The sequence below is a fragment of the Lipophrys pholis genome, assembly GCF_963383615.2.
Source record: "Lipophrys pholis genome assembly, chromosome: 21".
In the NCBI taxonomy this organism is placed as follows: domain Eukaryota; kingdom Metazoa; phylum Chordata; class Actinopteri; order Blenniiformes; family Blenniidae; genus Lipophrys; species Lipophrys pholis.
In genome coordinates this window covers 21054775-21081848 of record NC_137649.1, presented here as the reverse complement: position 1 = coordinate 21081848, position 27074 = coordinate 21054775, and the positions used below count along the sequence as shown (strand labels likewise).

General features: G+C 44.6%; 1 protein-coding gene across 1 annotated transcript in view; it reads left to right on the top strand.

Annotated features, from left to right (window-relative positions):
• Window positions 1-27074, top strand: part of LOC308126093 (forkhead box protein N3-like) — a 73625-nt gene that overhangs the window by 20097 nt on the left and 26454 nt on the right. The window contains 1 exon segment of the mRNA XM_080490215.1: window positions 14639-15238. Coding sequence (XP_080346341.1) covers window positions 14657-15238 — 582 coding nt within the window. The 5' untranslated portion in view covers window positions 14639-14656.

Below are 27074 nucleotides of genomic sequence, written 5' to 3'. Positions count from 1 at the left end.
CCCCACCCCCCAATGTGGGGATCCCGATAGATCCCGCTCCCCTCTTTAAACAGTTCGCTGAGCCTTTCTCCTTGCGCTTGCGTGACCCTCACTCCTCCCTGCCCACTATCAAAGCTCTGTTGGCTGTGCACTGGGTGCTTTGATATTGTGTAGTGTTTCTGGCAGTCTCCCTTTCTCTTTCTTTTTCCCTCCCCTCTCCCTCCCTCTCTCTCTCTTTCTCCTTTCCCACAATATTGTAAAAGAGCACGGATCGCCAACAGGGACCTGCTCACTGTCAAAGAGAAAAGAAAGACAGGGAGGCCTTAGAGGGAGTGAGGGAGGGAGGGAGGGGGTCTGAAGCAGCAGCAGAGCATGGAAAGGTGGGCGCATGTGCTGGTTTGATATCTAATGAATCCGGATTCAATGTCAAGAGTGGATGATTTCTGTCTAAAACCTTATTGATTTCTATTTAGGTTTACCAGCAACAGTTTTGTTTTTTTGTCTCATTTGAAAAGTATAGTTTTAACAGATGTGAGAAATACGAAAGTAAAATGAGCTTGTAGCCAGAAAGTTGCTGGTTTGAATTCCTGTACGTTTAAAGTGAAAGGCGCCGTTTGCCGCCGCCATAATTGCCACCACTGTGGGCAGAAAGGGACCTTGAGCAAGGCCGAGGAAACCTCCAGATCCTCCCCCGGGCGGCTCACCACTGCTTCTGAGCAAATCTCATTGTGTCTGTGTGTACGCATGGCTTTGGCTTCCAACGTGTTTTCTGACTTGTATCAGTGTCGGTTAGGTGCGTCAAGAAAGGAGCCACAACTGAGAGGTGGTTCGCTTTTCCTCACAGTAAACCATCCTTCTATGGGGGAAGAATACAAAAGACATTTTCGAGATCCGTAGATTATCATTTCCACTCTGTAGAAAATTCATTATAGCTTCAAAATCGATTGTAAACTGTGAAATATAAAGAACTGCAACATGAAATGATAAATACCTGCATTATTTTTTAAGTGCCTAAGATGAATGAATGGGGAAAAAGTCACATTTAGATTTGGCTGCTAATGCAGACTTTTGGAGGGGGGGGTTCCATGAGGCGTTCAGGGACGCGGCCGCTCACAGCCATGAAGCCGGGTTCCAATTAGATGTGAGGAATTTGATGTTAACAGCTTAAAACAACAGATATAAAATCCAAACTTGTGCTAATTAATCTCCATTGAACTTAACGTAAACATCGAATTTTTGAAATGTAAAATTGATCTGTTATTTCTAATAACTGGTGTGTGAGACGTAAGAAAACCAACTTCTTTTGGAATTTACCAGTTTACAAAAATGGGTTTATTACTGCGTATCACAGCATGGAGGAACCGATACTTTACCTACTTGCCCATACCGAGTACTGATACCAGTGCTTGCTAAATGCTTTTAAGCCTAATTTACACTCTATATGCAAACGATACGCGAGAGGCTATGCGTTGTCGTGAACCACCGCCGAAGAGCCTCGAAGGCTCAAAATCTGCAGTACGCATAGTGCGGTGCGTAACGTCACAGGATACTCGCCAGGTTGTATAGGGGAATCTTTTACCCCGTGAAGTATTGGTACATCTTTAATCAACAGTACCAATGAAACATAATCAAGAAATTTAACTGTATTCGTAACTGATCTTATCCATCATGTTTCGCCAATAGTTCATGCTCTGGTTATACTATAAAACTGCGCATTTTGCAGAGAGAAAACAAGCCACTAATTTACTAACTTTGCTTATCTATTTTTAATTTTTTTAAATCCGGAGAGATCCCCACAGCAGAACTCTGCTGGTGTTACAAAACACCAGCAGAGGTGCCGGCCTGACCGGTGGTCAAGATGCTTTATGAGACGCACCCAACATGTTAAATGCCACATACGTGGGGCTCGCAGCGTCCCGACTTGCTCCGAGTGCACGAGAAAACGGTAGCTGGGTCTGTGTGGTGTGTCATGACCGTAACCATGAGCCTTGGGCCTGGGCTTTTTAAAAAAAGAAGAAAAAAAAAGCTTGACCTCACAGTCAGACCCACACAACAACAAAAAAAAACGTGCATTCTTCCTTGCAGAGCTTGTTCATTTTCACGTCGCCGCCTCTCGCTCCGCTGCTCTTCTGCACAAACCAACATCAACAATAAGCAAATTCTAAACCGACGTGTGTTTAGCTTTAAATACATGCAAACTATTAATAGGTGGGATCCATCATTTTAGTCCCCACACAGAAGGTCAGACCCCACAAGGCAATGCAGCGTTATTTTTAGAGCATGTTGTGGACACAAGGCTACTTGAACGTGCTTCACAAGATTAGCGGAGCAGCTTAAAACCATTAAAACAAATCCTTTAAAGAAAATTAATGGTAATGATATAGTACCATCCCAGGTGCTGCACCCAAAGGGGACAGTTAAACTAGAGCAAGTGCAAACACAATTTTAAAACCCACCCTTAAAAACACAATATATTTAATCCTAAAATGTCTGTGAAAACGAAAAGCTTTCATTGTGTTGGGGGGGTGTCTGGTCACACGACGGCGGTGCTCGGAGCCACCGGGAACTAAAGTCTTTGAAAACGGCTCCCGAGTTGCGGCTTTTTTGACGGTGCCCAGACTCCGTCTCCATGGAAACAGGGGGAAAAAGCTGAAAACGCTGCCACTGTGCATGCAGAACACAGCTGCAGTAAAACGGTTATTCTGGCACATGTGCGAGTAGAGGGACAACGTGTCCCGACTCCCAGTCCGCGTCGTCCGGGGACTCGGTAGTTTTGCAGTTGAGCGTCGCGCGGAAAGGCAATCCAACGTCCGCGTGCGTCGTATTCAGAACGTTGCCATGTGAACACAAAACTCTCTGGAATGAAACCAAAAATGATGCCTTTTCACTTGAAACATCGAGTAAACGGAGCCTAATAGATTTGGAGCGGTGGGTCTGTTTCCCATAAAGACCGTCAGAATAACAGCACATGTACAGACGCATAGAAATGTGGCTTCAGTTTTGTCGGCATCAGATGCACTGTGGACCTTGACCATCACAACTATGACCCCTGACCCCAACCTAACACCATGTGTTAACCCTTAAAAACATGTCCACACACACACACACACACCAAAAGAGTTCCTGAGCTTCCCACCGAGGGACCAAAGTACCTCCGGGCTGCACAGACAGAAACACACGAGTCACCTTCAAGCGTTCACATTCAACATCCAACCTGTGTGTGTGTGTGTGTGTGTGTGTGCACGCTCATGTGTGTGTGTGTGTTTGATTGTTCGCCATCCTCTGAGAGCGAGGCGACGCGTGACTTCATGAGCATTGGCTGCTGATGAATCGTACCAAACTTACTCTGTGTTTGCCCGATGCAAATGTTTGTTTGCTTTGTTGGTTAGCCTACTTTGGAGGACGAAGGGTGTGTATGTGTGTGTGTGTGTGTGTGTGTGTGTGTGTGTGTGTGTGTGTGTGTGTGTGTGTGTGTGTGAGTGTGTTGTCTTGAATAATTCACTGGCATTATTTGTTTTTTTCCCCCCCTCTTTCTTTTGCACCATACATTGCCCGTGTCCCTTCTCAGCTTCCTTTAGTAAAGCAGCTCTGTGTTCTTACAGCCGAAGGAACCAGCATTGATGTGTTTTATGTCGTCATTTTTCAACTTGAAACTTCTTGGGGCTCAGTCCCCCTAAATGTACTGTATATTATGTGCTTATTATCTCCTTAGTTGGTTTGCCAATAGAGAGAGGGGGGGGGGATAATGTTTAATCCTCTGGCAGAACAGCCTTTGAACTTAAACTTACAATATGAAGGGTGCAAGCATGGGCCTTGACCCCTTTTAACAGTGGAGCCATTAATTAAGTCTCTTATACCAAACACATTACGGATATGCTTAAAGTCAGTCGGAGCCTACATTTTAACACAACCGCACGTAATGGCAGTTTTCATTATTCATTAATCTCCTGATTGTTTCAGACATACTGTACCAAAAAAAAAAAAAAAAACAACTTTAAAATATGTCAAATTCAATTTACCAAGGTGACATTTCCAAATGACTTTTTTTTTTTTTACCCAAAGAGGTTCAGTTTTCAATTATTTAAAAAAAAAAAAAAACATCCTCCCATTTGGAATGCGGGGAACCGGCTAATGCTTGACATTTCAGTCATGCCAGCAGCGTGGCTCGAGGGGTCGGCCTGTTTGTTCAACACTTTTGCCAATACTGAACTATCTCAACAACTATTAACGTAAGCGGATAGGATTTTTATTTTTTATTTATTTATTTATTTTTTTGCATAATTCCATGCAAAGTGGATCAATCTGGACGGATCGAGATTCATACACGAAGGATGACTCTCGATCCGTCCATCTTCTGCACCAGCTTTTCTTGGATCGAGTCGAGCTGGACCCAGTCCAAGTTGAGCGAAACGCAGGGTCACCACTTCCACCGCAGGGACGGCACAGAACGACAAACCGCAAAGCATTCGCACATTTTTGGATTGTCTGAGAAAGTGAGATTACTTAAGAAAAAAGAAAAAAAACAAACACACACAGGAAGGCCCCAATGACGTCCATTGGTCGTACTACAACCACCAAAAACGCCTGAATGTCTTTCTAGATGTCAAAGAGAACCAGAATAAGACACCACAGTCGTTCCTTCTGCCGGCGTTTTGCATTTCCTCCGTGCACGTCTTGATCATTCCCACGACTGGACTCTTATCTTTGCCCTGCTCGTTATGCTCATTATTAAACTCCAGAGTGTCGTCAAAACTCCCCTCGGCTGTAGGAACCGCTAGAGACTTCTCAGGAGTACTTCTGTTCATCACGACGACCGAAAAATGTCCTCGGGCTTATTGTCTCGTTGCGACGACTCTGTAAAGAGCTCTCCGAGTCACAATCTGTAACTGACAACAAATGCAGTAGTGAGCTATGATGTATTCTAGTACTTGTAACTGAAGTGCCTCAGCTATGACAGGATCAGAATACTTGTGAAGATGCTGTCGAGTATAGTGGCGACGATTTGTGGTAAATGCTAATACTTAAATATATGATGTTAATGTTTCTGTTTTGGGATTTGTTTGTTGACTTTATTTGTTTATTTTTCATGCTTTTGAACGTAAATATGAAATAATTCTAGTCGGTCTCATGTTTTTCTCTGAATTAATCGAGACGACACAAAAACTTTTCATACATTCATACAATTCTGTCGTTTTTGACTTTGCAGAGCTTGAATGCAAATCGATTTATTGTCTTTGTTTTTTGTTTTTTTATTTTGAAAATTCGAGTCTCACACACACACACACACACACACACACACACTCACACACTCACACACACACACACACACACACACACACACACACACACACACACACACACACACACACACACACACACACACACACACACACACACACACACAAACTACCATTCCTTGTGGGTTTCTGTAGTTGCTGTGGCAGTTTTGCTTAAACCCGAGTCAAAGCTTGAATTTGTTGAACGACGGAACCTCATTTACTTTTTATTTTGGGAATGTTTATATGCGTTTTAACTCGGAGGACAATCACAGCAATAAAGTTGCACTTTTGACAATATTTCTGATGTCTGCAGTCAATTTTAAAACCATTGAGGAAAAAAAAAAACGAGAATCAAAAAGGCCAAATCGCCCCAACCCTGATTTCAGTTTTGTCCGTCTTTGGCGATAGGTGTGTGGTGGTTGTAGATATTGCGATATAACGCGCAGGCCATTCTATTTTCAATCAGAGCAGTTCATTTCTTTTATATTTACCAGTTCGAGCTGCTCTGCGTTGCTCTCTGGCTCTTCCTGTGCTCGTGGTTGCACAACTGTTTTAGTTGCCAGGCAGCCGAGAGCAGCGGGCGGGACGGAGGGGTCAGGGGCTGTCCTCAGGGGACACCCCGACCCCTGACCTCTATTCCGTAACTCTTTGCCGCTGTGGATGACATAAAAGGGAGAACCAGTCAGACCTCATAGGATGTGATTGGTCTTGCTCTGCTTCCCTGAAGCCCTCTGGAACCCTGATATTGGTCGTCGGGGGGGTAAAAAGCAGGAAACACAGAGGGGCTGTGGGGATGATTTCATAGGGCTGAAACGGAGAACATCACTGGGCTTCCTACAATCGGTGTTGACATATATGTAGCAGAAGTTATTATTTCCCCGGCTGTGAGAGCGTTCTCATTTTCCCCTTCCCTCTGTTGGTCTTCGTCTTCCTCCTTTTTTTTTTTCTTTTTTTTTTCCATCCATCCGGCGTATGTGTAGGAGGGATAAAGGTCGTCCTTTTGTCATCAAAACTCCAGATTAGTTTTGCCTCGGTGCATCTGACTCTCTGCTTTATCACTGTGGCCAGAGGAGCCACAAGGTTCAGCTCACCACCCCCACCCCCCACCCCCCTCCGCAAAGTAATAACTCCCACCAGCCGCTATGCCATTCTTTACCGCTATCTGCTACACTACTATTACTACTCCATTCTCCGTCGTGTGTGTGTGTGTGTGTGGAGGAGGACGGGGTGGTTGCTGGGAAATGGGGAATATTTCCATGGCGCTGGCTTTATTGGGCCGCGTGGTGAAAGAGTGACAGGGAAGCGGGGAGCAGCAGGATGTGACGTGCCGCGTATGTCGGGAGCTGCGATCAAACCGACAAAGTTGTAACAGTCGCTTCAGTCCGCCGAGGCCCGAGCGTAAATGAGCTGCTGACAGCGTGTCATAAGCCCGTCTTGGTTTTATTTGAATACTTCTGCATTGATGTGGGTTTTTTTTTTTTTTCTTTTTTGGGGGGGTGGATGGGGGGGGGGGTGTTCTTTGTAATTTGATGACTTGGGGATTTCGCTGAAAGTCAGTTTGGCGAACGCTGCAGCAGACACTGGTACAAGACAGCCAAATGAAGGACGTTATTGAAATTTTGCTTCTGGCTTTAGTCCGCACACACACACACACACACACACACACACACACACACACACACACACAATCACACGCACGAAATGCCCGCAAGTCAGACGGAAAAACGACGCCAGCGGGGAGCGGAGATCTTCTGAGGATTGCGTAAACGCGGCATGTGATTTAGACGAGTATCTGCGGGAGCACGAATGCGGCGTAAGATGATCACGCTGTCAATTAGAGCACATGAATTAGCATTACAGTCCCTCCACTCTCCCGGGACTCTGTTAACCTTCTCCCGTCCGTGCAGAACGCTGGTGGCCTCTGGTCTCCCGCCACAAAAACTTCATCGGGGGGGATTGGGGGGGGGATCACGGCTCGGGGTACTTCAAGGTTACTCACAGTTTCCGTAAATTGGTATATTGTCGGTAATTCTTGTTTAACATCACCTCTTTAAAAAAAATAAATTTTCAAAATGTCAAATCTTTCCTTTCATTACATGTGAACCTCAACTCCTCCATTCCTCAATATGACGTCCCCCCCCCCCCAAACCGTCTCACTCATCAGCCGCGTTGTTGATTTTTAAGAATATTTAGTTATTCGTGTCACATTATTCGAGAGCCGCGCGCCTTTTTGTCCGAGGCCGAAACTAAACGGCACGCTGGGAAATGAGACCTTTAGATTTTGTCAATATTGTGTCAGACAGTCACGGCGAGCTGAGCCCCGGCCAAAGGAATATATTTGCTCCAAAAATGTATTTAGCTTTTTCCTCTTTCCTTTTTTTTTTTTTTTTTCCTCTTTTTAAGGAAACAAGGATGAAAATTATGTTGCAAATTATAGGTGGGAGTGCTGTTTAGAGAAACGGAGATGAATGCTTTTATAACAAATCCGTGGTGTTTCCCTCACTGACTCCGAGATCATAGAAATGGGTTTTCCCGTCACATTTAGTTGTTTTTTTTATCCCACATTCCGGAGCTTATTCATCATTTTAAAGAGACGACTTGCCTGCTGCCTTCAAATCGGAGAACTTAGATAAAAACATTCGCCGACACTAAACCACAACGTGTGTGATTTGACACCAGCGTTCTTTTGGCTTGTTCCGCTTTAAATGTGTTGTAGATTAACAGATCATTTGCTTGTCGACATATCGCATGTGTGTTGAACTCACTTTTTAAAAGTTTTGCCAACACGGTTTGAATCGGTTTTAAAACGTCCGTTCGCCTTTAGTCCGTTTACACGACATCGCCAGTCATCTGCACGGTGCGGCGTTTTTAGGAGCCTGAAGACTTGTTGGCCTGGCACATGTTGTGGTTTTCATTCTATCGTGTGGATGCGGAACTTTTTTAAAAGGACTGGGAGGAAAAAGATCTTCTTGTCTCGTGTGGACAGGGCCAGAAAATGCGACTTTTTGAAAACACAAATCGACCCACCGGCACAAATAAAGTAACCTTGAACCTTTTTAAACACAGAAGTGTGTTTTCACTTGATACGACGTGTAAGCAGGACCTCAAAGTCTCCAAGTTGTTTGACTTGTTCCGGTCACAGGCTTATTTATTACAATAAAATGTGGAACTTTTCGTGGTTCAGTGGGCAGGAAAACATAACCAAAAATCTGCATCACTTTTAGGTTACGTTTCTTTCCCATTGAAACACTTTTAATTAGAATAATTCCAGTCAGAATAACAGTTTTGTTTGTCTGCTCTGCAGAAGTTGCTGAGAGTTAATATTAACGGTGTGTGTTGTCTCAGGGTTAGAGTGCGAAGTGAAGCACGGTACACGTTGAATTGCATTGGTATGCACTTGTATGAAGAATTCACTAGACTGATAGTCAGAGAGTGTACTTGCAGTCCCTTTACGTGCGCGCACGCACACACACACACACACACACACACGCACACGCTAAGCCAAATGTGGACATGCCAAACAGAGACGAACACAAATCAAAACAAAGCATGCAAACACAAAAGAGATCCAGAGAATGGAGAAGACAGAGAGAATAGCACAGTCCCATCTGTCAAACAAATGTGAGGATGCCTCTAACACACACACTCTCGCACACACATATACACACACGCACACACACATACAGCCAATGAGCATCATTTAGTCTGAACTTGAGCGATATCTGTCTTTGTCCTTTAGCAGTCGGCCCTGCGGGGCGTCCACTGCAGAAGTTTGCGTGAAAGTTTGCTTAAAGCTGAGCAAGTGTGTTAAGCTTTATGAGAGCCCATGGGAGACGTGGTGGCACACACACACACACACACACACACACACACACACACACACACACACTTACACACACACACGTGCGTCGCCCGCTCGTACGCACGCTCCCGCACGAGGCTCGGGCGGCAGCTCGCAGTGGCCCCAACCAACAGCGAGGAGTTTGTTGTCATAGCAACAGTAAAATGAGATGACTTTACTGTCAGCCGTAATGTTTCATGGCCCCCTCGCCGCTATGGCAACATAACAAGGAGGAGGAAGAGGAGACGGGAGAGAGAGCGAGCATCAGAGCCGTCTCCGCCAGAGATGCGCGACGCCACCAATCCCCGTTTTGATCCGATACCAAGTAACACCAGAGCTGGTATCGCCGACACTGATATGATATGACACTTTTATTCTGCGAGGAGGTAAAACGCTTGTTATTTTCAAATGTTAGTGTGAGATGACACAAAGAGAGACTACTCAATTTTATTTTATTTCCCACACATATTTCACAAATAGTGTTGCACCTGTTTCCAGCGCTGGAAGATCTGTTTTATTTTTTTCCCCCCTTCCGTATACCACGGCAGCGTTTCAGAAAAGTAAAAAATTTCTCCCGTTTCCACGGAGACAGAGTCTTGGCATTTTCAAAAACTTCCACATTAGAAGTCGTTTTCAAAAAAGCTGGTGTTTTCATTGGCTTCAAGCACCGTCTGACACCCAAAACACACAAGTTTTCAATTTTCACTTAAAAACGTCGCGTAAACGAGGTCGGAATTTCACCACATTTACTTATTCCCATTAGGAATTTGGAAATTTCCCACTTCCCAGTTACTTGTGCACATCACTGGACCCATGTGGAGCCTTACTGCAGCCAGTTGTTCCTCCTCCATAGTGTTTTTAGTGTTAATGACTCCCGAGAAGTAGTGAAAGTATTCTTTCTCTTACTGGTTACAGGATTTAAATCAGAAATCTGTGAAATCTTTTGTTTTAATTCATCTCCATTACACCCACAAAATAATTCAGTTTTTATCACATCATATGAAAAATCTGTGGAAAACCATCCGTGCTGGGGAAAAAGCACGACATAAAATTTGATATAAATAAGCTGTAACGGTAAAACGAGCGCCGGTCGTCGGGAGGTTTTGATTTCGTTGTGTGATTCTACTCATCACTAATCTCCACATTCCAGCGGACTCCTGCTAGGAACAATGTCACCACAATGCCCTTTCTTCCCTCACAACACACACACACACACACACACACACACACACACACACACACACACACACACACACACACACACACACACACACACACACACACACACACACACACACACACACACACACACACACGCTCGCTCGCCTGCACGCCGTGACGAGCCTTTCAAAAGCACGGGGAGCCGCGCGCACCTTGAAAAGCCTGTCAAACGCCCTCTTCCCACCTCGCCCATTCCTTTGATTATGTGCTCACTATTTTCGGCGGCGGCGTCGATCGTCGCCGGGGCAATTTGAATTCATTACGCTCAATGTCAATATTGGTGCAACAACGCCGTACCTCAGACAGGTACAGCTTGTTGAATGAGCTCGCGTGCTGTCAGACATCGCGGGAAGTGAAGAAGAAGGGGAGAGAGAAGCGGGAGGAAGAGCGGGGGGAACCAGATCAAAGACGCCAAGCAGTTGTTTTTTTTTTTATTTTGTTTGTTTGTTTGTTTGTTTTTTTGTCGTTGTTCTGGGGGTTTTCATGCCACCACTGCAGAGACAGTCGGATGCATAGACGCTGCATTTGTTGCTGAATTTGTGCGTTGCCGCCGCCGCCATGTTGGACCAGGCAACTTGGCATCACTTAGTGTATTCAGTGAGGAAGCAAGCAGTTTTTTTATTTCAACTTTTATTCTTTTTTTCTTTTTTCTTTAATTTGCACTAAAATTGACTGAATAATCCTATTAGAGTTGATATATTTTTATATTAAAATTCCATCACATTTACGTTCAGTCATGGGTTAAAAAAAGAAAAAAAAAACGGTTTTGAAAAAACTCTTGTTTTGATACCAAAAAATGTTTTAATCTGTAATCTCACGCATTAAGAAAGAATCTCTAAACTCAGCACACCTGGGAAAGTAATACATTTTAGGTGATTTCCAGATTTTCTCTATCCTGAAACTGAAAGATGTTGTTGTGAACGACTGACCCACAGGCCGTGAATTACATTTTCTTTGATCCGTGCCAGTTGGAAGTTTTCGGATTCTGTTAAAAAAACTTCTGATGGTTTTACATTGTACTTTCGTTTCCTTACACCATCACATGTCTTCCATAGATTTTTCACACATGAAGTTTGAGGTTTCATGTACATTGGTATTATTATATTTACACTCTTATCCAATACCTTTTCATTTTAGGCATTCATTCGCGTTATGGGTGTCGGTTTACACAACGCTCAGAACCACAGAAAAATGAATTTTTTGGAAAACGGTCCGACTCCGTCTCTGTGCAAACAGCCGTAAAGCTGCTACCGCGAATGCACACCAAGCCCATAGTGAATAGTTCTTCGTAGTATTATTCTCTGCGTGCATGCGAGTGTGATTTTATTACATCACAAACAACAGCACCCACTAGTGGCCCAGCATGAAAACTACATTGTTTACAGCGTTTCTGTGTCAACGGGGAAACTTTTCTGAAACGAAAACGGCGAATCTATCCTTTTGGGGGGGGGGGGGGGGGGTTGATGTTGCAGCGATGTGGCTATAAGGCTGGCCAACAATCCCGGAGCAACGGCGCAGCAGCTATAATTCACATTTCTATATTTAGCTCGGCCCCGCCACCACAGCCCATCGGCACCGTTAAGTGAAGTGATCCGCGGCTGGTCGGAATGGTGGGGAAAAAACGAAGACGAGGAGATAGGTGGCAGAGTGACAGGCACGGAGATGAGGGAGGAAGGAGGAACACGACAGAACAAACGCATTGGGGGGGGGGGAGTTGTTTTCGCTCTGTTGCCATGGCGACGCGGCGGCCGGAGCCGCGGCGAGCTGACAGTTGTCAGGGCACGGCGGGGTTGCCATGGGTGACAGCTGTCAGTCAATCACGCAGAGTGAGGGGACAGATCGGCCGATGATCACCTTGGATTAGAGAGCGATCGCACCACACAGGGGCCGGCCAGGACATATCTAGATTTAATCCTCGTGTCCTAATGCTCGCTGGTGTGTATGTGTGTGTGTGTGTGTGTGTGTGTGTGTGTGTGTGTGTGTGTGTGTGTGTGTGTGTGTGTGTGTGTGTGTGTGTGTGTGTGTGTGTGTGTGTGTGTGTGTGTGTGTGTGTGTGTGTGTGTGTGTGTGTGTGTGTGTGTGTGTGTGTGTGTGTGTGTGTGTGTGTGTGTGTGTGTGTGAGAGCGGGAGAGTGTGCTTTCACGTGTGCGTGCTTGTCTGTGCTCACAGTTTCATAACATTATTATTCAGCCGGCGTGTGCAGACATGCTTGTCACTCACGTGCATGCAGATGTGTGGGTGGAGTTCCTCACTTTTGAGGTCGTCTTGAGGCGCCGCTTAAAGGTTAGGATTACAGTGAGGTCAGGGTTCAGGAGGGCATCGAGTTATAGACTGAGGTACTCGATACGTCGAGGTCGAGGTGAGGCGCGAACGCCACCACGAGTGTGAACTTCTGCACTGTGTGATCCACGTACACAAATATTGCACCAGAGTGAATGCAATGCAGTTTATGTTTCAAAGCGTCGTGCTCGTCTGAAACGCAGCAGACATGCATGTGATCGAAAAATAAATAAATAAAGATCTGAGTAATGCCAGTTGGTCAATCTGTGTCCCAAGTGTGGAAATTGATTTGGGAAGAACAAAACCCCCCACGGCAGCAAGACATCAACATCATATACATCAGTGTTTATTCACCGCCGGTTATATCGCTGCACTCCACAACATCAAAGCACATTGCATGTTTAACTGATATCGTGCCGGCATAGCTGGTTAACCTCGGGGGGGGGGGGGGGGGGGGGGGGGGGAATACTAGAGACCGCTGCATGTCGTGAATATTCTTAAAAAAAATAAAAAATAAAAAAACCTTTTGAAAGATTCACTTCTTGGCCACTCACTCAGGTGAAATCATTTTAAAATCTTTTTTTTTTTTTTTTTTAAATATTGTTATTTAAGCTGGTGTTGTAAGGCCTCGTTTACACGGCAACGGTTCAAGTGAAAACACTTTTTTCTTTTCTTTTTTTGCATTTTCATTTCGAGTGCGATGAAAACGGCAGAATTAGTGAAAACGTAGTTGGCACACCTGGACAGGGGTATGTTGTTTGTTTTTATAAAGCAACAACACGTGCACAGAGAACAATACACTATAAACATTTGCATGGACAGACAACGAAGTTGGATTGTTTTTTACGGTGAGTCTGAACTCTAAAACTACCAAGTCCCAGAAGAAGATGGACTCTTGTTGTTATTGTCCTACTGAGCATGTGCAGAACCGTCTAATATAGCCGTGGCGCCCATGCACTGTAGCAGCGTTTCCTAAAAGTTGCATTTTGTTTTGTTTCCACGGAGACGGAGTCGTTTTCACATGAAGACGTTGTGTAAAAAAACGATGTAGTCGTGTTAATTAACATAAATAAAAGGGCCTGGCCTGCGTGTCACTCACAGGGATAGTTAAAATGTAGAGTCTGTAAGATAGGGCTCGACATTTATCTGAGTGGGTTCACAGACTTGAACGAGCATTATCTGCACAAACGTGTGGGTGTGTGTTTGTGAGCGCCGGCAAAGGTTTGTGCATGTGTGTGTCTAGACTCCGAAACATGTTCAGAGTGAGTGGAGCAGATTACATTTTGCTGAAGCCGCTGCCCGGGTCCTTCCCACAGCTGTCTGTGCTAGAGGACAATCAAAGGCCCTGTTGTGTGCTTTCTGATTGTGGTGTGATACTCGGGTTGGGGGTGGGGGGGGGGGTGGGGGGGGTTTGTTCGCCTTCAATTATCGCGCTCTGCCTGCGTGTAACGAGCGCCGCTCTAATGTTAGCAGAATGACTCGGTCTGATTAGGACGGGGATGGATTTGAACTCGCACTTGTAATTTGTTTCTTTTCTTGGCACGTGTCCCGATCGTGATCATCTCTGGCTACCGAACCCCCCCCTCCCCGCCCAAACTGTGGAACGAACACTGGATGCTGTTTCCACTGTTGTAAATCGGGGAGCTAAAAGTTTATTCGTTCATTGCACGCTGCCCTTGACAATTTAATTTTCTGCCGTTGTTGAGTTGTTAAATCGCCGGCCTAGTTTCAGTGACCCTGCATCCATTAGACCTCTAACACTATTCATATGTTATGACAGCAGCCCCCATGTAATGTCAATACTTTGCTGGTACGCCAGTAATTAGAGGGTAGTTGTACAAGCCGAGCTTTCCTTAAGCAATGAAGCACTCAATTTGCCGTACCAGAAAAGCCGATGATGTACACTTTCCCCCCCCCAAGATAGAACGCTGCTTTATTGGGAATGTGGTCAAAAATCCTGTTTCACAAAAAATGAAAAATGTCTGAGCATCACAAGCTGATCTTGTTTGTTTTTTTTTTTTTCTCTCTTGCTCTATAGGAGTGCGCCCTGGGCTGGATGGGACCAACCATGCCCCCCAGTAAGAAGGCCCAGAGCCCCAGTAGTGGAGCCAGTGCCTCGCAGGGCATGAGCCCACCGTACCGGCAGGGCGACGCCGCCACGGCGGCGTCCGAGGCCGAGGCGGCCGACCTCTCCCTCTCCCTATCCGCCTCCTTCTCCAAGGCCGAGGACGAGGAACTCACCAGCCTCTCTTGGCTCCACGAGAGCACGGACCTCCTCAACAGCTTCAGCCACTCCGGGCTGCGTAGCGTCTCCCCACTGCAGGACCCCGACGGCCAGCACCCGCGCTCGCCCTCGTCCTCGTCTCCCTCCCCGGACGACCCCCTGCTCGGCGACGCGCACTCGGCGTACGACTTGACGGCGGGGGCCAACCGGAAACCCCCGTACTCCTTCAGCTGCTTGATCTTCATGGCCATTGAGGACGCGCCAAACAAGCGGCTGCCGGTGAAGGATATCTACGGCTGGATTCTTGAGCACTTCCCTTACTTTGCCAGCGCCCCCACTGGCTGGAAGAACTCGGTGCGCCACAATCTGTCACTCAACAAGTGCTTCAAGAAAGTGGATAAAGATCGCAGCCAGGTAAAGAACTCAATACGATAGTATTTACTTTCCCTCCAGCTGGGGGCTGGGTATTGATTGACCTGGCTCTTGGAGTAGCAAATGAAGTAGTCTTGGAGGTTTGACCTTCAGGATCGCTGTCCTGTTTCTTTTGCATCTAATTTATTGAGTCCTGGTCTTTTTCTTTTTCTTTTTTTCTTGGAAATTTGGTGACTTTGCATGGAGCATTCTGCAATAGACTAACAAATGTTTCCAATTCGTGTAATAAGGTCAATGAAATATTCATTACTGAATAGCTCATTGTTTTGTTGGTGGGGGGGATCAAATAAAAGTAGCAAATATTAGCTCATCGGCCACACTGGAAAACGTGGATACGAGGCAACACAAAGAGTCATTTTCAAGCAGTTCGGGCTTTTTGGCCTGAAGAGTGACTCGGATAATCACAAATTATAGGAGTATAGTTAATACATTTAGACTCATCTCACAGCGTTTGATTTCCCGGCTCTCTTCTTTCTTTTCTCACCACCCGGCTGCAGAAGTGAAACATAGAACAAAGTGATTTCTGTTCCGTCAGCTTGGCTTCGAGATGTTTGCCCAAGTAAAAGAGGAACCAAGGTAGAAATGCTTGTGAAGATTGTTGGCATGCGCCAGTTTCCATTGTCATTGATTTTCTAAGTACTTACAACTCTGGCAAGCAGATCCCGTCATAAATACATAACGTATACCTATTTGTTCTTCTGATTTCAGTGGAGAGCGCCGTGTGCATTAAACATACACACTGGTTGTTTCTAGCAGAACATTTATTGAAGAATATTGCTTTCACGTTGGGGTCAATGTCATTCTTGGGAACTACCGTTCACACAAGTATGGAAATCTTCCACTTCAGAATAAAGATGTTCAGAACGTCTGTGAGCTCGTTAAGGTGATTTTGTGACTGAAGCTTCAAACCATTCATGCCCCAACGAAGGGAAAAAAAAAAAAGTTTCCAAGTCATTTACATTTTTATTGTCTTGCCGTCTTAATTTAAATTGAGACTCAAATAGCCCAGCCAACCTGTGACCTGTGTACCTATTTGTTCCTGATGGGAGCAGGAATTGGTCTCGGGTCCCTCCCGTAACCCCAGATTAGAAAGAGCAAGGTCTGAACGACGGCCGGATTGACAGCCTGCACGCCGTGGAGAATGATATTGAATACGACCTGATTTGCTTTATGCTGCTCTGCACCTGTGTGAATAATCTACCTTTGCTCATAATGCGCCGGGTCCATAGCATAACTGAACCACCACATCCTCCTTGTTGTTGTCAGGTTCAAGCATTCGTGGAATTTCCTTTCATTTGTCTCCTCGGTGGAAGTTGAGCACCTCACCTGTGCCAGTCATAACTCTTTATTTGTTTGACAGATTTTTCTACACCCCCACCCCCCCCCCCGTCCCTCATTTTGGCAGTAAAAATGCCAGAAGACTATATGAACTCATTTCCCCTCCTTTGGAATTTAGTACCATTGTGGCGGTGGAACACGTCGCAGGAACTTTCAGAAACTCCTGCGGGTCAATCGGGGTCCGGGCAGCTCACAAAAGAGACACTACAAACAGACTCCAATAGTGGAGCTGTACTACAGCAATATAAAAAAAAAAAACCTTAATTCAACCGTCTGTGTTGGAACATTTGTACTTTTATCAATCAAAAGGAATATCTGATGTTGCCAACATAATATAGCCTTTGAAGAGAAGAGACCCCCCACTGTCGTCTTGTGTCGAGGTCAATATGCTGTAAGTGCTAATTGAATATTCAATACGCGGTGAAACACAAGGGAAGCTTAGTCATTTAGGGGATTTGCACGGTGCCTGATTGCAAATTGTTGATATTTTGCACACGGTCATGACATGTGCCTCCGCATTGAGGCTCGTCAATCCATTTTCTATAACCGATATATCGATCGTGGAGTCACGGGGGGCTGGAGAGGTTCCCTACTGGCGCCTCCGAGGGAAGAAACCGGCACACAGAGAGAAGATACTAACTGAAACGGGCTAAAGGCGCTCAAAGCCTGGACTCAAACCAGGGATATTCTTGCTGTGAGGCAACAGTGTGCAGTCCCTTCCAGATCCAGTCGAGGTCAAACACTTTGTCCAACTAATACCAAATGAGAATCACTTCTCAGAAGCGGGTGACTCGTGATTGTATCACACGTACCGTATTTTCTGGACCTATTAGTCAGGTTGGACCAAAAAAAAGAATGTGTCATGAAGAGGTTTTCTTCGTCCAGATTAACAGTTTTTCTGTTTTTCTTCACTACGTCACAAATTTCTCAGACACCAAATTCTTTCTGACGCTCTGTTAACTGTTTTCTATTCTATGTATGTTTTATTGTCACAAAAAATTTTTGTGACATTTTGCTCAGTGAATTTAATGGATGTTTTCCGATAGAGCTGTGCCATCTAGTGGTCCCGAGTGGTATTTACCGTTATATTTTGTTGTTTAAGTTGCTTACTGATATAAGTCACGTGACCAGCCAAACATCTTCTTTTTTTTTTTAAGTGTCTCATTGTCCAGAAAGTCCAGTATTAATTCTACTGTTATTAGAGACAAACAAAACATTTTAGTTTAGTTTAAATCTACATTGTGTGTTCCCAAAAGCCCGGTGTGGCCTGCGTTAACGACGGGCAACATGAGTTTGAGGAACAGGGTAGTGGTGAAAATTTTTACTTTCATCGTGGCTTGGCAGCATTCACGCGTCCCGCAATGCTTCTCCCGAACGCTTCTCCCGAACGCCTCTAAAGATGGCCGGATCACAGCATCCGTCCTCGGGCGCGTCGCGGGTCCATTTCCACTCGTACTTTTATGTGGTCAAATCCTGCGCTATCAAAGTCCCAATCGCCCCAAAATGCTTTTAAATGCCAGGTGCGAACGGGGCCCTTTGTGGGATCGCCTGAATGGAGCAGTGACTCACCAGAAGAGCCTCCCGAACACGCTTGGCTCAAATCACCGCGCAAACCTCACGGTAACGACCGCGCTGTTGCCCACGCCGCGGTGTGGTTTTTAACTTCATCTCACCGGCAGACGGTTATCAGCAGTTTGCGGGCAAATCCAAGGCGAAGTCAAACATATTTTGTATTTTGTCTACAGCTGTACCAGATTCAGCCTTTATCAATAGTTGATGATCTCTTGCTTTCATAGTTCTCTTTCACGCCGACGTTCTGTGCTTCCCCACTGGGAACAGCGTTTCGCTTTTGATTTAAGTCTTGATACCGTCTTTTATATACTGCCCCCCCCCCAATCCAGATTTTACTCCATTAAAGACTCCGGGTAAACGGGGGGATGAATCCCTCACTCAATTAGTGCTAAATTAATACTGGAGGATTTAATAACACAGATGCCGACAGACTTTGGATTTCATCTTGCCCGAGGGTGTTGGTGGGGGTGGGGTGGGACAAACAGCGAGGATCAATGCGAGCTGTGTGCGTTCGGCTGATTGAGATTATACTGGAGGATATGAGAACTCTTCGTGCTTTCCTTGACCAGCGTGTGTGCGTGTGTGTGTGTGTGTGTGTGTGTGTGTGTGTGTGTGTGAGCGCGCACATACACACCCTGTCATCTGGCCCTTGACTACAACGGCGCAGAGTTTCTCTTGTATACATATCGCCATAGTAACAAGGCTGCAGTTGACATAAAAGTATGCTGTTGCTGTAGCAACGGGAAAACTGATTTGGCTTTACTGACTTCGACGTGTGTGTGTGTGTGTGTGTGTGTGTGTGTGTGTGTGTGTGTGTGTGTGTGTGTGTGTGTGTGTGTGTGTGTGTGTGTGTGTGTGTGTGTGTGTGTGTGTGTGTGTGTGTGTGTGTGTGTGTGTGTGTGTGTGTGTGTGTGTGTGTGTGTGTGTGTGTGTGTGTGTGTGTGTGTGGAGCATCTACAGAGGTGAATTTGGCAAGGACAGCTCGTCTTGTCTTCCTGTCACTGCACACTGTTTAAGACAGCACGCTAATTAACCCTTCAAACCTATTCCCCTCTCTCTCTCTCTCTCTCTCTCTCTCTCTCTCTCTCTCTCTCTCTCTCTCTCTCTCTCTCTCTTGCACGCATTCCCAAAGCCGCGCACACGCCGACAGGGCGCGTCTGACACGCAAACAAACAAGTGCGCACACACACAACCATGCATGAATGCTTAAAAGGGCTCACACACACACACACACACACGAGCATCGTGTCGGTGTAGAAATGAGGGCACATCTCTGCAGACTCTTACTCTACCTGCCAAGTGCTGCGCTTTATCTGAAGCTGCAATTACAGAATCTCTGTAATTTTAGTCAGACTCTGCCATTCAAAGCTTTTCACTGAGAATATCTGCATGTGAATGCACCTTCTTTTTTTCTTCTCATCCCTGCTCTCCTTTTTTTTTGCTTTACGTGTTGATGGTCTTTTTTTGAATTGATTGTGCAATTACGGGGTGTAAGATATTTCCCTTTATGCTGCATTATGTTTTACTCGCCGTGCAAGATGAGAAAGACGAGGGATTTGGCGAAGGGGAGGGTCAAGACATCGTCGCGAGCGGGTAGACGGAGGGAAGAGGGGGGGCGGTGAGCGCTGGGGAGACATGGCTTACTGTGAACGCACCAAATTATATTTCCATCAATTTACAGAGGTGGAGATTAATATGACAGTGGCCTATTTGTTCCAGTGGCTGTATTTCTGGGTCATATCCAGGCAGATGACAAGATGGGGACTAGTGTAGAGTAAGCTTGCCTCTGCGGGTGTGTGTGCCTGTGTGTGTGTGTGTGTGTGTGTGTTTGTGTGTGTGTGTGAGGCAGAGAGAGCGAGAAACAGCGTGAGAGTCCCATGGTTGCCATGGCTTTGTTTACAAACAGGATTCCTTACTGTGCTGAATGACATGCTATAATGACAAGTGCTGTTGCCCTCAGACTTGTGGATCAGTGCTGGAGATCGGTGTTATATCAGCAGTATCCCCCCCCACACACACACACACACACACACACACAAAACACAGGGCGATCTCTCGCCCAAAGCCTCTTATGAAATCACAGCAGAGAGAAAAAGCAGTTTGGTAATCTAAGACTCACTTAAGTGTGTCACCTCTTACTTTAACCTTGGCCCTGCTCTCACTCTCTCTCATGAGGTGACACTCGCTGCGTTTTTTCGTTAAAACTGGTAATTTACTTTGAAGTTTACTCTGTTACATTGTGCTGCGTTTTTTTTTTTTTTTGGTCATAATATTCAGCATGCACATAGGAGAACTGGCACCGTTCCTGGCTGAAAATGCAAAACTTTCATTACATTTTTGGTGTCCGTTTCTGCGACAACGGCGCTCGGAGCTAATGTGGGAGTTTCGGGAAACGCTCCATCTCCGTGGAAACGGATGACAAAACGCATAATTTCCGTTGGCGTATAGACGGAGGAAACGCTGCTACTGTGCTTCTCAAATATAGTAAAAAGTACTTCTGCTTGTGCAGGAGTTGATAAATGTCAATACTCCCAGTCCATGTCCTCCCGGGACTTGTAAGACTTATAGTTGAGAGTCACCTGGACTAGAAGACCAACTTGGTCGTCTGTCCATAGGGAGTTTGAGAAAAGTTGTGTTTTCTTCCGTCTGCACAGAGACGGGGACGGATCCTGAGCGTTTTCAAAAAGTTGTGCTTTCAGTGGCTCCGGATACCGAAAACACAGCAAGAGTTTTCCGTTTTCACTTGAATCCGTTGTGTAAACAAGGTCGGAAATCTTTCATGATGAAAGTATTAATGAATTTAAAGCGGTCATATTATACAGATTTTAAACAATTTCGCATGGGTCTTGTAGGTCCAAAAACATTTTATTCAAAGTTTTTTTTTGCCCCAAATTCAGCATTTTTCTTGATTTTCCATCCATTTAAATATTGGATCATAGGACCTGCATTCAGAATCTGCTGTGTCTGTGTGAGCTGGACTGGCTCCGCCCACACATGCCCATCTTGGGAAGAGGAGGAAGTACTTCCTCTCGTGGTGCCATGTGCCAGAGCAGAGCTGCTTAATTGTGGGAGGAGTCAACGGGAGAGGTCTACCTTGATTGGGATTGGCTAAACCCCCGATGACACTATATAGGGTTTGATTTCTGATTGGCTGGTTGGAGCGACACACTTTTTAAAACCTGAAACAAGCCAGGGAGAGAGAGGACAGACTGTCTTCACTTCTGGGGCGTCATTCCAGGTATGGGGACGATTATTACTGCTAAAAAACCAGTAGAAAGTGAACTTGGCATAACTTTAAGTGGGATGATTCGCTTCCTTCTGCTTCATTAGCAAACAAAGAAATACGAGCTCAACCTTATGACCCATAATTTCTTATTTGTTGGACTAAAATAAAACTAACTCATTTTCATACTCATCTCTCCCACAAGTTCCCTCATTGCGTTGACCTTGACGACACTATGAATCACTAAGTGCAAATTGTTCATTGTTTGAGTGATTATAAACACAATCCTTGTCTGTGAGGGCAGACGAGTTTCTCTTCTCGTTTCTGACTTGCTGTGTTTGTATTTGTTTGTATTGTATTAGAATGAGGACGTGTTGGCAGTAACCAACCACAAGTGCTAACTTGACACACGTTTTTGATAAATGACCATAAGTACTGTCAACACATCGGAGGTTTTTTTGCATTAATCAGTCAGATTCGTTGGTGTGAGGGGCTATTCGGGGGCTTAGTATTCGTCTTTGGGAAAACTGTGATCACCGCTGCAAACGTGAAATACGACGGTTGCATGAGAAGCACAAACTATTGGGAGAGACAAAAAAAAAAAAACTTTTCACCAAATCGGAACCACATGGGGAAAGAGTTGTTTCGACTCGCAGAGAGAAAAGTCAATTCACAACACCTGCAGAAGACCTTTACAACATATTACCCTTCCCAGTTATTTTTATTTGTTACGTCTGTGTGTGTGCGTGTGTGCGTGTGTGTGCGTGTGTGTGCGTGTGTGTGCGTGTGTGTGTGACAGAAAAGGTAGTCCAAACAACGTGTAACATTTCGACTCAGCTGGGCCTCTTTGTCCTGCTGCTGTCGCTTCTTTTGTTGTCCGAAAGCTTTCAACAAGTGCACAAACTGTCTGTGTCGAGCAACTTCATCAGAGGAAACCTGTGGGTTTTTTTTATTTTTTTTATTTCCACTCCGGTTTCCTCTTTGTTCTTCGTGACCTCTGTGTTGGAAACATTGGCTGTAATTCCCTCCTGCCCCTGCGCTCGTTCCGGCTTCTCCCGGCCCCGTTGGTTTTTACCTTTCCACTCCCACGACATGCTATAAGCTACAAATCTGTACATGCACAGTGTGTAATGTCGGATCCTCGTGTCGCAGCAGGTTAAGTCACGTAGCGTATGGAAATGGTGTAAGAGGCTTTGTTGTCCACTCCGAGTGGCACGCCACTCTCTGTGCATCATATGCATGTTTTTTTTTTTTTTTTTAAATCTCATCTCTTGAGCTGAAAGGCAGAGTTACTCTCATTAATCGCCACCGCGAGCCGTTAATGTGCCGCATTCTGCAAAAGTCCAAAAAAGACTTTCAGCGAAAGTAACAATCAAACTTGTTTACTGAAGAAAAGACGAGAGTTTAGTGACGGAAGAAACTTTAATTGATGGTGATTTTTGAAGGGTTGTGTAGTTGTTGTGCAACGTGGATATCGTTAGTGAGGAGACCAAACGTACGGAGGAGACCGAAGTCAAACTACAACCATTTAGGCTGGTGGAACTCGGGGGAGGTTACGATTCACTGAGCTCACGATTCCATGCAATTCACGATACGATTGTTTTTTTGTTTTGTGTTTTTTGACACAACTTTCCAGAGAAATTGTGACTCAATATTTCTGTTAAATGCAATACTGTATTTTCTCACCTTCTTTTCAATACTCAAATTAAACTTCTTTTTTATTCCTGAGGTAGGAACAGTAACTGACTGTAAGGCACGAAACCAAGAAATATTTACTTTTCTTCAGGAAAGAATCACTTAAAAAAATGTAATTATGATATACGGGTTTGTTGCCATGGGAACAATTGTCAATGCAAAAGGCCAGAAATGCTCAAGTCACGAGCTGCACATTATGTCGAAAATATGGCAAAACACTTTCCAGCTCATTTTAGTTCAGGGGGCCACATAGAAACCGGTATTTATCTCGAGTGGTAAAATACTGCCATAATAACCTTTAAATTTAAACTTTAAAGTTTTCTGGGGCAGAGTATACGTGATGAAAATGTCTCTATTTTCCACAAAACCAAGCGGTTACTGCAGAAAATGAACACAATCTCAACATAAAGTCCATTTTAATGAAACGTTCTGGTGCAAAAAAAACTGTGAAACGTCCAAAACGTCTCCTGGTTGCGTTATGTTTTTACAAACTCGTGGCTTTGAGGCTCAACGCAACTCTTAAGAAATTTTTTATTATTTTTTTTTTTTAAATGTATATTTTCAGATTTGAACCTCCTGCGGGACGGTTGTAGTTTTTTGACCCATCTGGTCTAATTAATGCTGAGAATTTTTAAACATTGATTGTGACTAATTCAGAAGTAAAGATGACCACAAGCAATAAAGTCAACAAACCGCCCCGCTGGTGGGAACGTGAGGCGCTCGTGCGATCAAGAGAAAGAGCACCAAAGCTCAAGGATATAAACATCATATACTTGTGCATCTCTATCACATATCATATTATCACAATATTTATCACGTTTACCTAAAATCCACTTGAGTCCATTTAATCAAAAAAGCGCAATGAAGATAAAAGAATAAAAAAAAACTCTTGATAAGAACGTGTCTGAGAACGCGAGGAGAATAAAGCGCAGGCATCTGTGTTCGAATTTCATTTAAAGTTGCAATTTAATTAGACGAGCGCGAGCGGTTAAAGCCCGATACTCTTCAGTCGTTTAATGATCCAGATTACACATCATCAACAAATCTTCCCAACCTTTCGAATATGATGGCGCCGCTCAAGCCTCATCTCCCAAATTGGCTCAATCGTCCTTGAAAGCTTCCATTCACGGTGATTTCTCACCCAACGCGACTCGAACCGAAGGAAATGGCGCTTTCTCACCGGGGACTCTTTTCAGCCGTGCGTCAGTACGCACATTTTGCCCCCCCGTGACCGAGCAACAGGCTGGTTTGTATTGGGAGTGACTGAAAAATAAACTACAGTGTTTGTTATCGTCAAGAAAAGTAGCCGCCCGGTGCAGCGTTATCACTCACTGATGTGTTTTTAATAGTTTTTTACCGGGACAACAGTGGAGCTCCGCGGCGCAGAGGGATGAAATACACCGCTTCGGACGTCGTCGCACATTAATTATTAGCAGGATGAATTTGTTGCTTTCTCCGGCTTTCTTGACAGCAAAGGAAAATATATATGTTGCCTGCATCAAAGGAACAATTCCCATTTTTATTTTTTATTTTTTTGCGGGGATTGTGATTATTTTCTTCCGTAGCAAGTGAAAGAGAAAGGAAAAGATCTTGTCTGTTTTGTGGACATATGGACTGAGTCGAGACTGAACCCGATAACTTATCTTTGGAGAGGACAAATTTAAAAAGTAGGATGAGTATAGAAATGGGAAAGTTTTAACTAAGAACTACGCCTGTTTGAAGTCTTTGTATTGTCTTGTATGCGTATGTGTTGAGGTTCATAATAAAGTTGGTGAATAAAGAAACATGTCAAGCTGAAAAGATCAACTTACTTAAAGGGTTCATATTATGCAGCTTTTTAACAATTTCACCTGGATCTCGTTGGTCCAAAATTGCTATATTCAAGGTTTATTGCCCCAAAATCCAGCTTCTCCTTGATTTTCCTCCATTTGAATATTGGATCGTAGGAGCTGCATTCAGAATCTGCTGTGTCTGTGTGAGCTGGACTGGCTCCGCCCACACATGCCCATCTTGGGAAGAGGAGGAAATACCCCCGATGACACTATATAGGGTTTGATTCCTGATTGGCTGGTTGGAGCAACACACTTTTTAAAAACTGAAAGAAGCCAGAGAGAGAGAGAGAGCGAGGACAGACTGTCTTCACTTCTGGGGCGTGGTTCCAGGTATGGGGATGATTAGTACTGTTGGAAAACCAGTAGAACATACACAGTGAACGTGTATAAATCAAAGGAGTTTCTGACAAGGGCTGGACAGAAAAAGCATAAAATGACAGATCCAACAGGACGTCTCACTCTGTTTAAATTCTGGAAATCAATTGCTTTTACTTCCTGTGCCAACACTGAAGGATCTTGGGTATAGGTATGTAAGACAAACTGTCAGGTTTGTAAGCGTACTACTGTTGTTTTCATGCCGCGGCAGCAAGAGAGTGATCAAGTACGGTTATGTTTCTATGTGGTAGTATTAAACTGGAGTACCCTGAGAAAACCCACGCACACAAGAGGAGAACATTAACTCATTACAGAAAGGCCTGGCCTGAATTTAAACCCGCGGCTTTATCGATACGAGGCGAGAGCGACGACCACTGAACCGCCGTGCTTCCTTTTTTTAAAATGTGTATTAAGAAACCTAAATACAACAATACAGCTTTTTGCTTAAAGGGGACATATCATGCTAAATCCACTTTTTTAGCCCTCAAATGCATTTTGTTGTATATTTAGAGTGTTTAGAAGTACAGAAAAGTTCAAAGTAGTCTCTTCAGGTGCTCCGTTGATATCTTTATATTCTGTTTTGGTCATATTTTGCAATCGGTTTCGATTTTTCTATTCTCTATTACGTTTTTTGAACAATGACGTCACAGTATTCGCAGCGGAACTGCCAAATTAGGACATCGACACTTCGAGCAATCCGCCATTTTTGTTTCTCACATTTTTGTAGTCCAACCTCAACGATGCCGAAGTTACGAGAGGATAATTCGAAATGTTCGGTTGTTGGATGTAGTAACCCACAAGCTTCGTTACACCGTCTCCCAGCATCAGAACCTTTTCGAAGTGCCTGGTTGAGTTTTATTTTTCACAGAAATGTACCCACATCTGTGGGTAAGGTCATTTTTGTGTGCGCGAATCACTTCAAGGACGACTGCTTCAGCAACCTCCGCCAGTATAAAGAAGGATTTGCCGAAAGACTTGGTCTGATTGAGCGGTCAGTTCCTTCTATCTATGGAGACGACGAACAGAGCACTTCGGTAAGCTGTATAAAACGCTAAAAAGTGTGATGATAAGACGTCCCTGTCATTGTTTTGTTAGCATTAGCAGTTGCACCGTCTTCATATGTTAGCGCTGTGTGCTCGTTTTAGATTATAATGTAACTTCTGTGTTAAATAGTCGTTGTAATACAGGCAGTATTGTAGTAGTGGGCATGGATGGAGAAGTTAGTGTAAATATAGTAACACACCATTGCGTTACATCCATATGAAGACGTTGTTCTGTAGGTGCATCATCGTCATTTTCATCTCGCTCCGCCGGGTCCGACTCTGGCTCCAACATGTATGGCTGGATGGACAAATCTTCCGTTGTTGACATTTTGTAAATAATGTGTGACTATAAAGTTTCTGCGCCGCTAGATAATTGTATCTGTTCTATCAAACTACAAAGATGGCCGAACAGGGTGGAGTTGAACCGAGTGTCACCTCTGCAACCTGGAGAGGAGGCGGGGTATGAAGAGACTGCCCCAAAACGAGTTGCTCTCAGAAGCACATCAGAAAAGGGGTTGAAAAGGGGCCTGTGGAGCTCTAATAATGAGGAATTCAGACCCAAGCATTGCAGTTCCGCTTTATATAGACCACAACTGTATGATTTATATGTAAAAAGGAAGGATTTAAAAGCATGATATGTCTCCTTTAATATTATTTCCTACAAACGATGTGTACATGTGTGGTAATTAAAAGCGCCAATACAGTGTCTGCCTTTACTTCCTGTAACACTGACTTCTTCT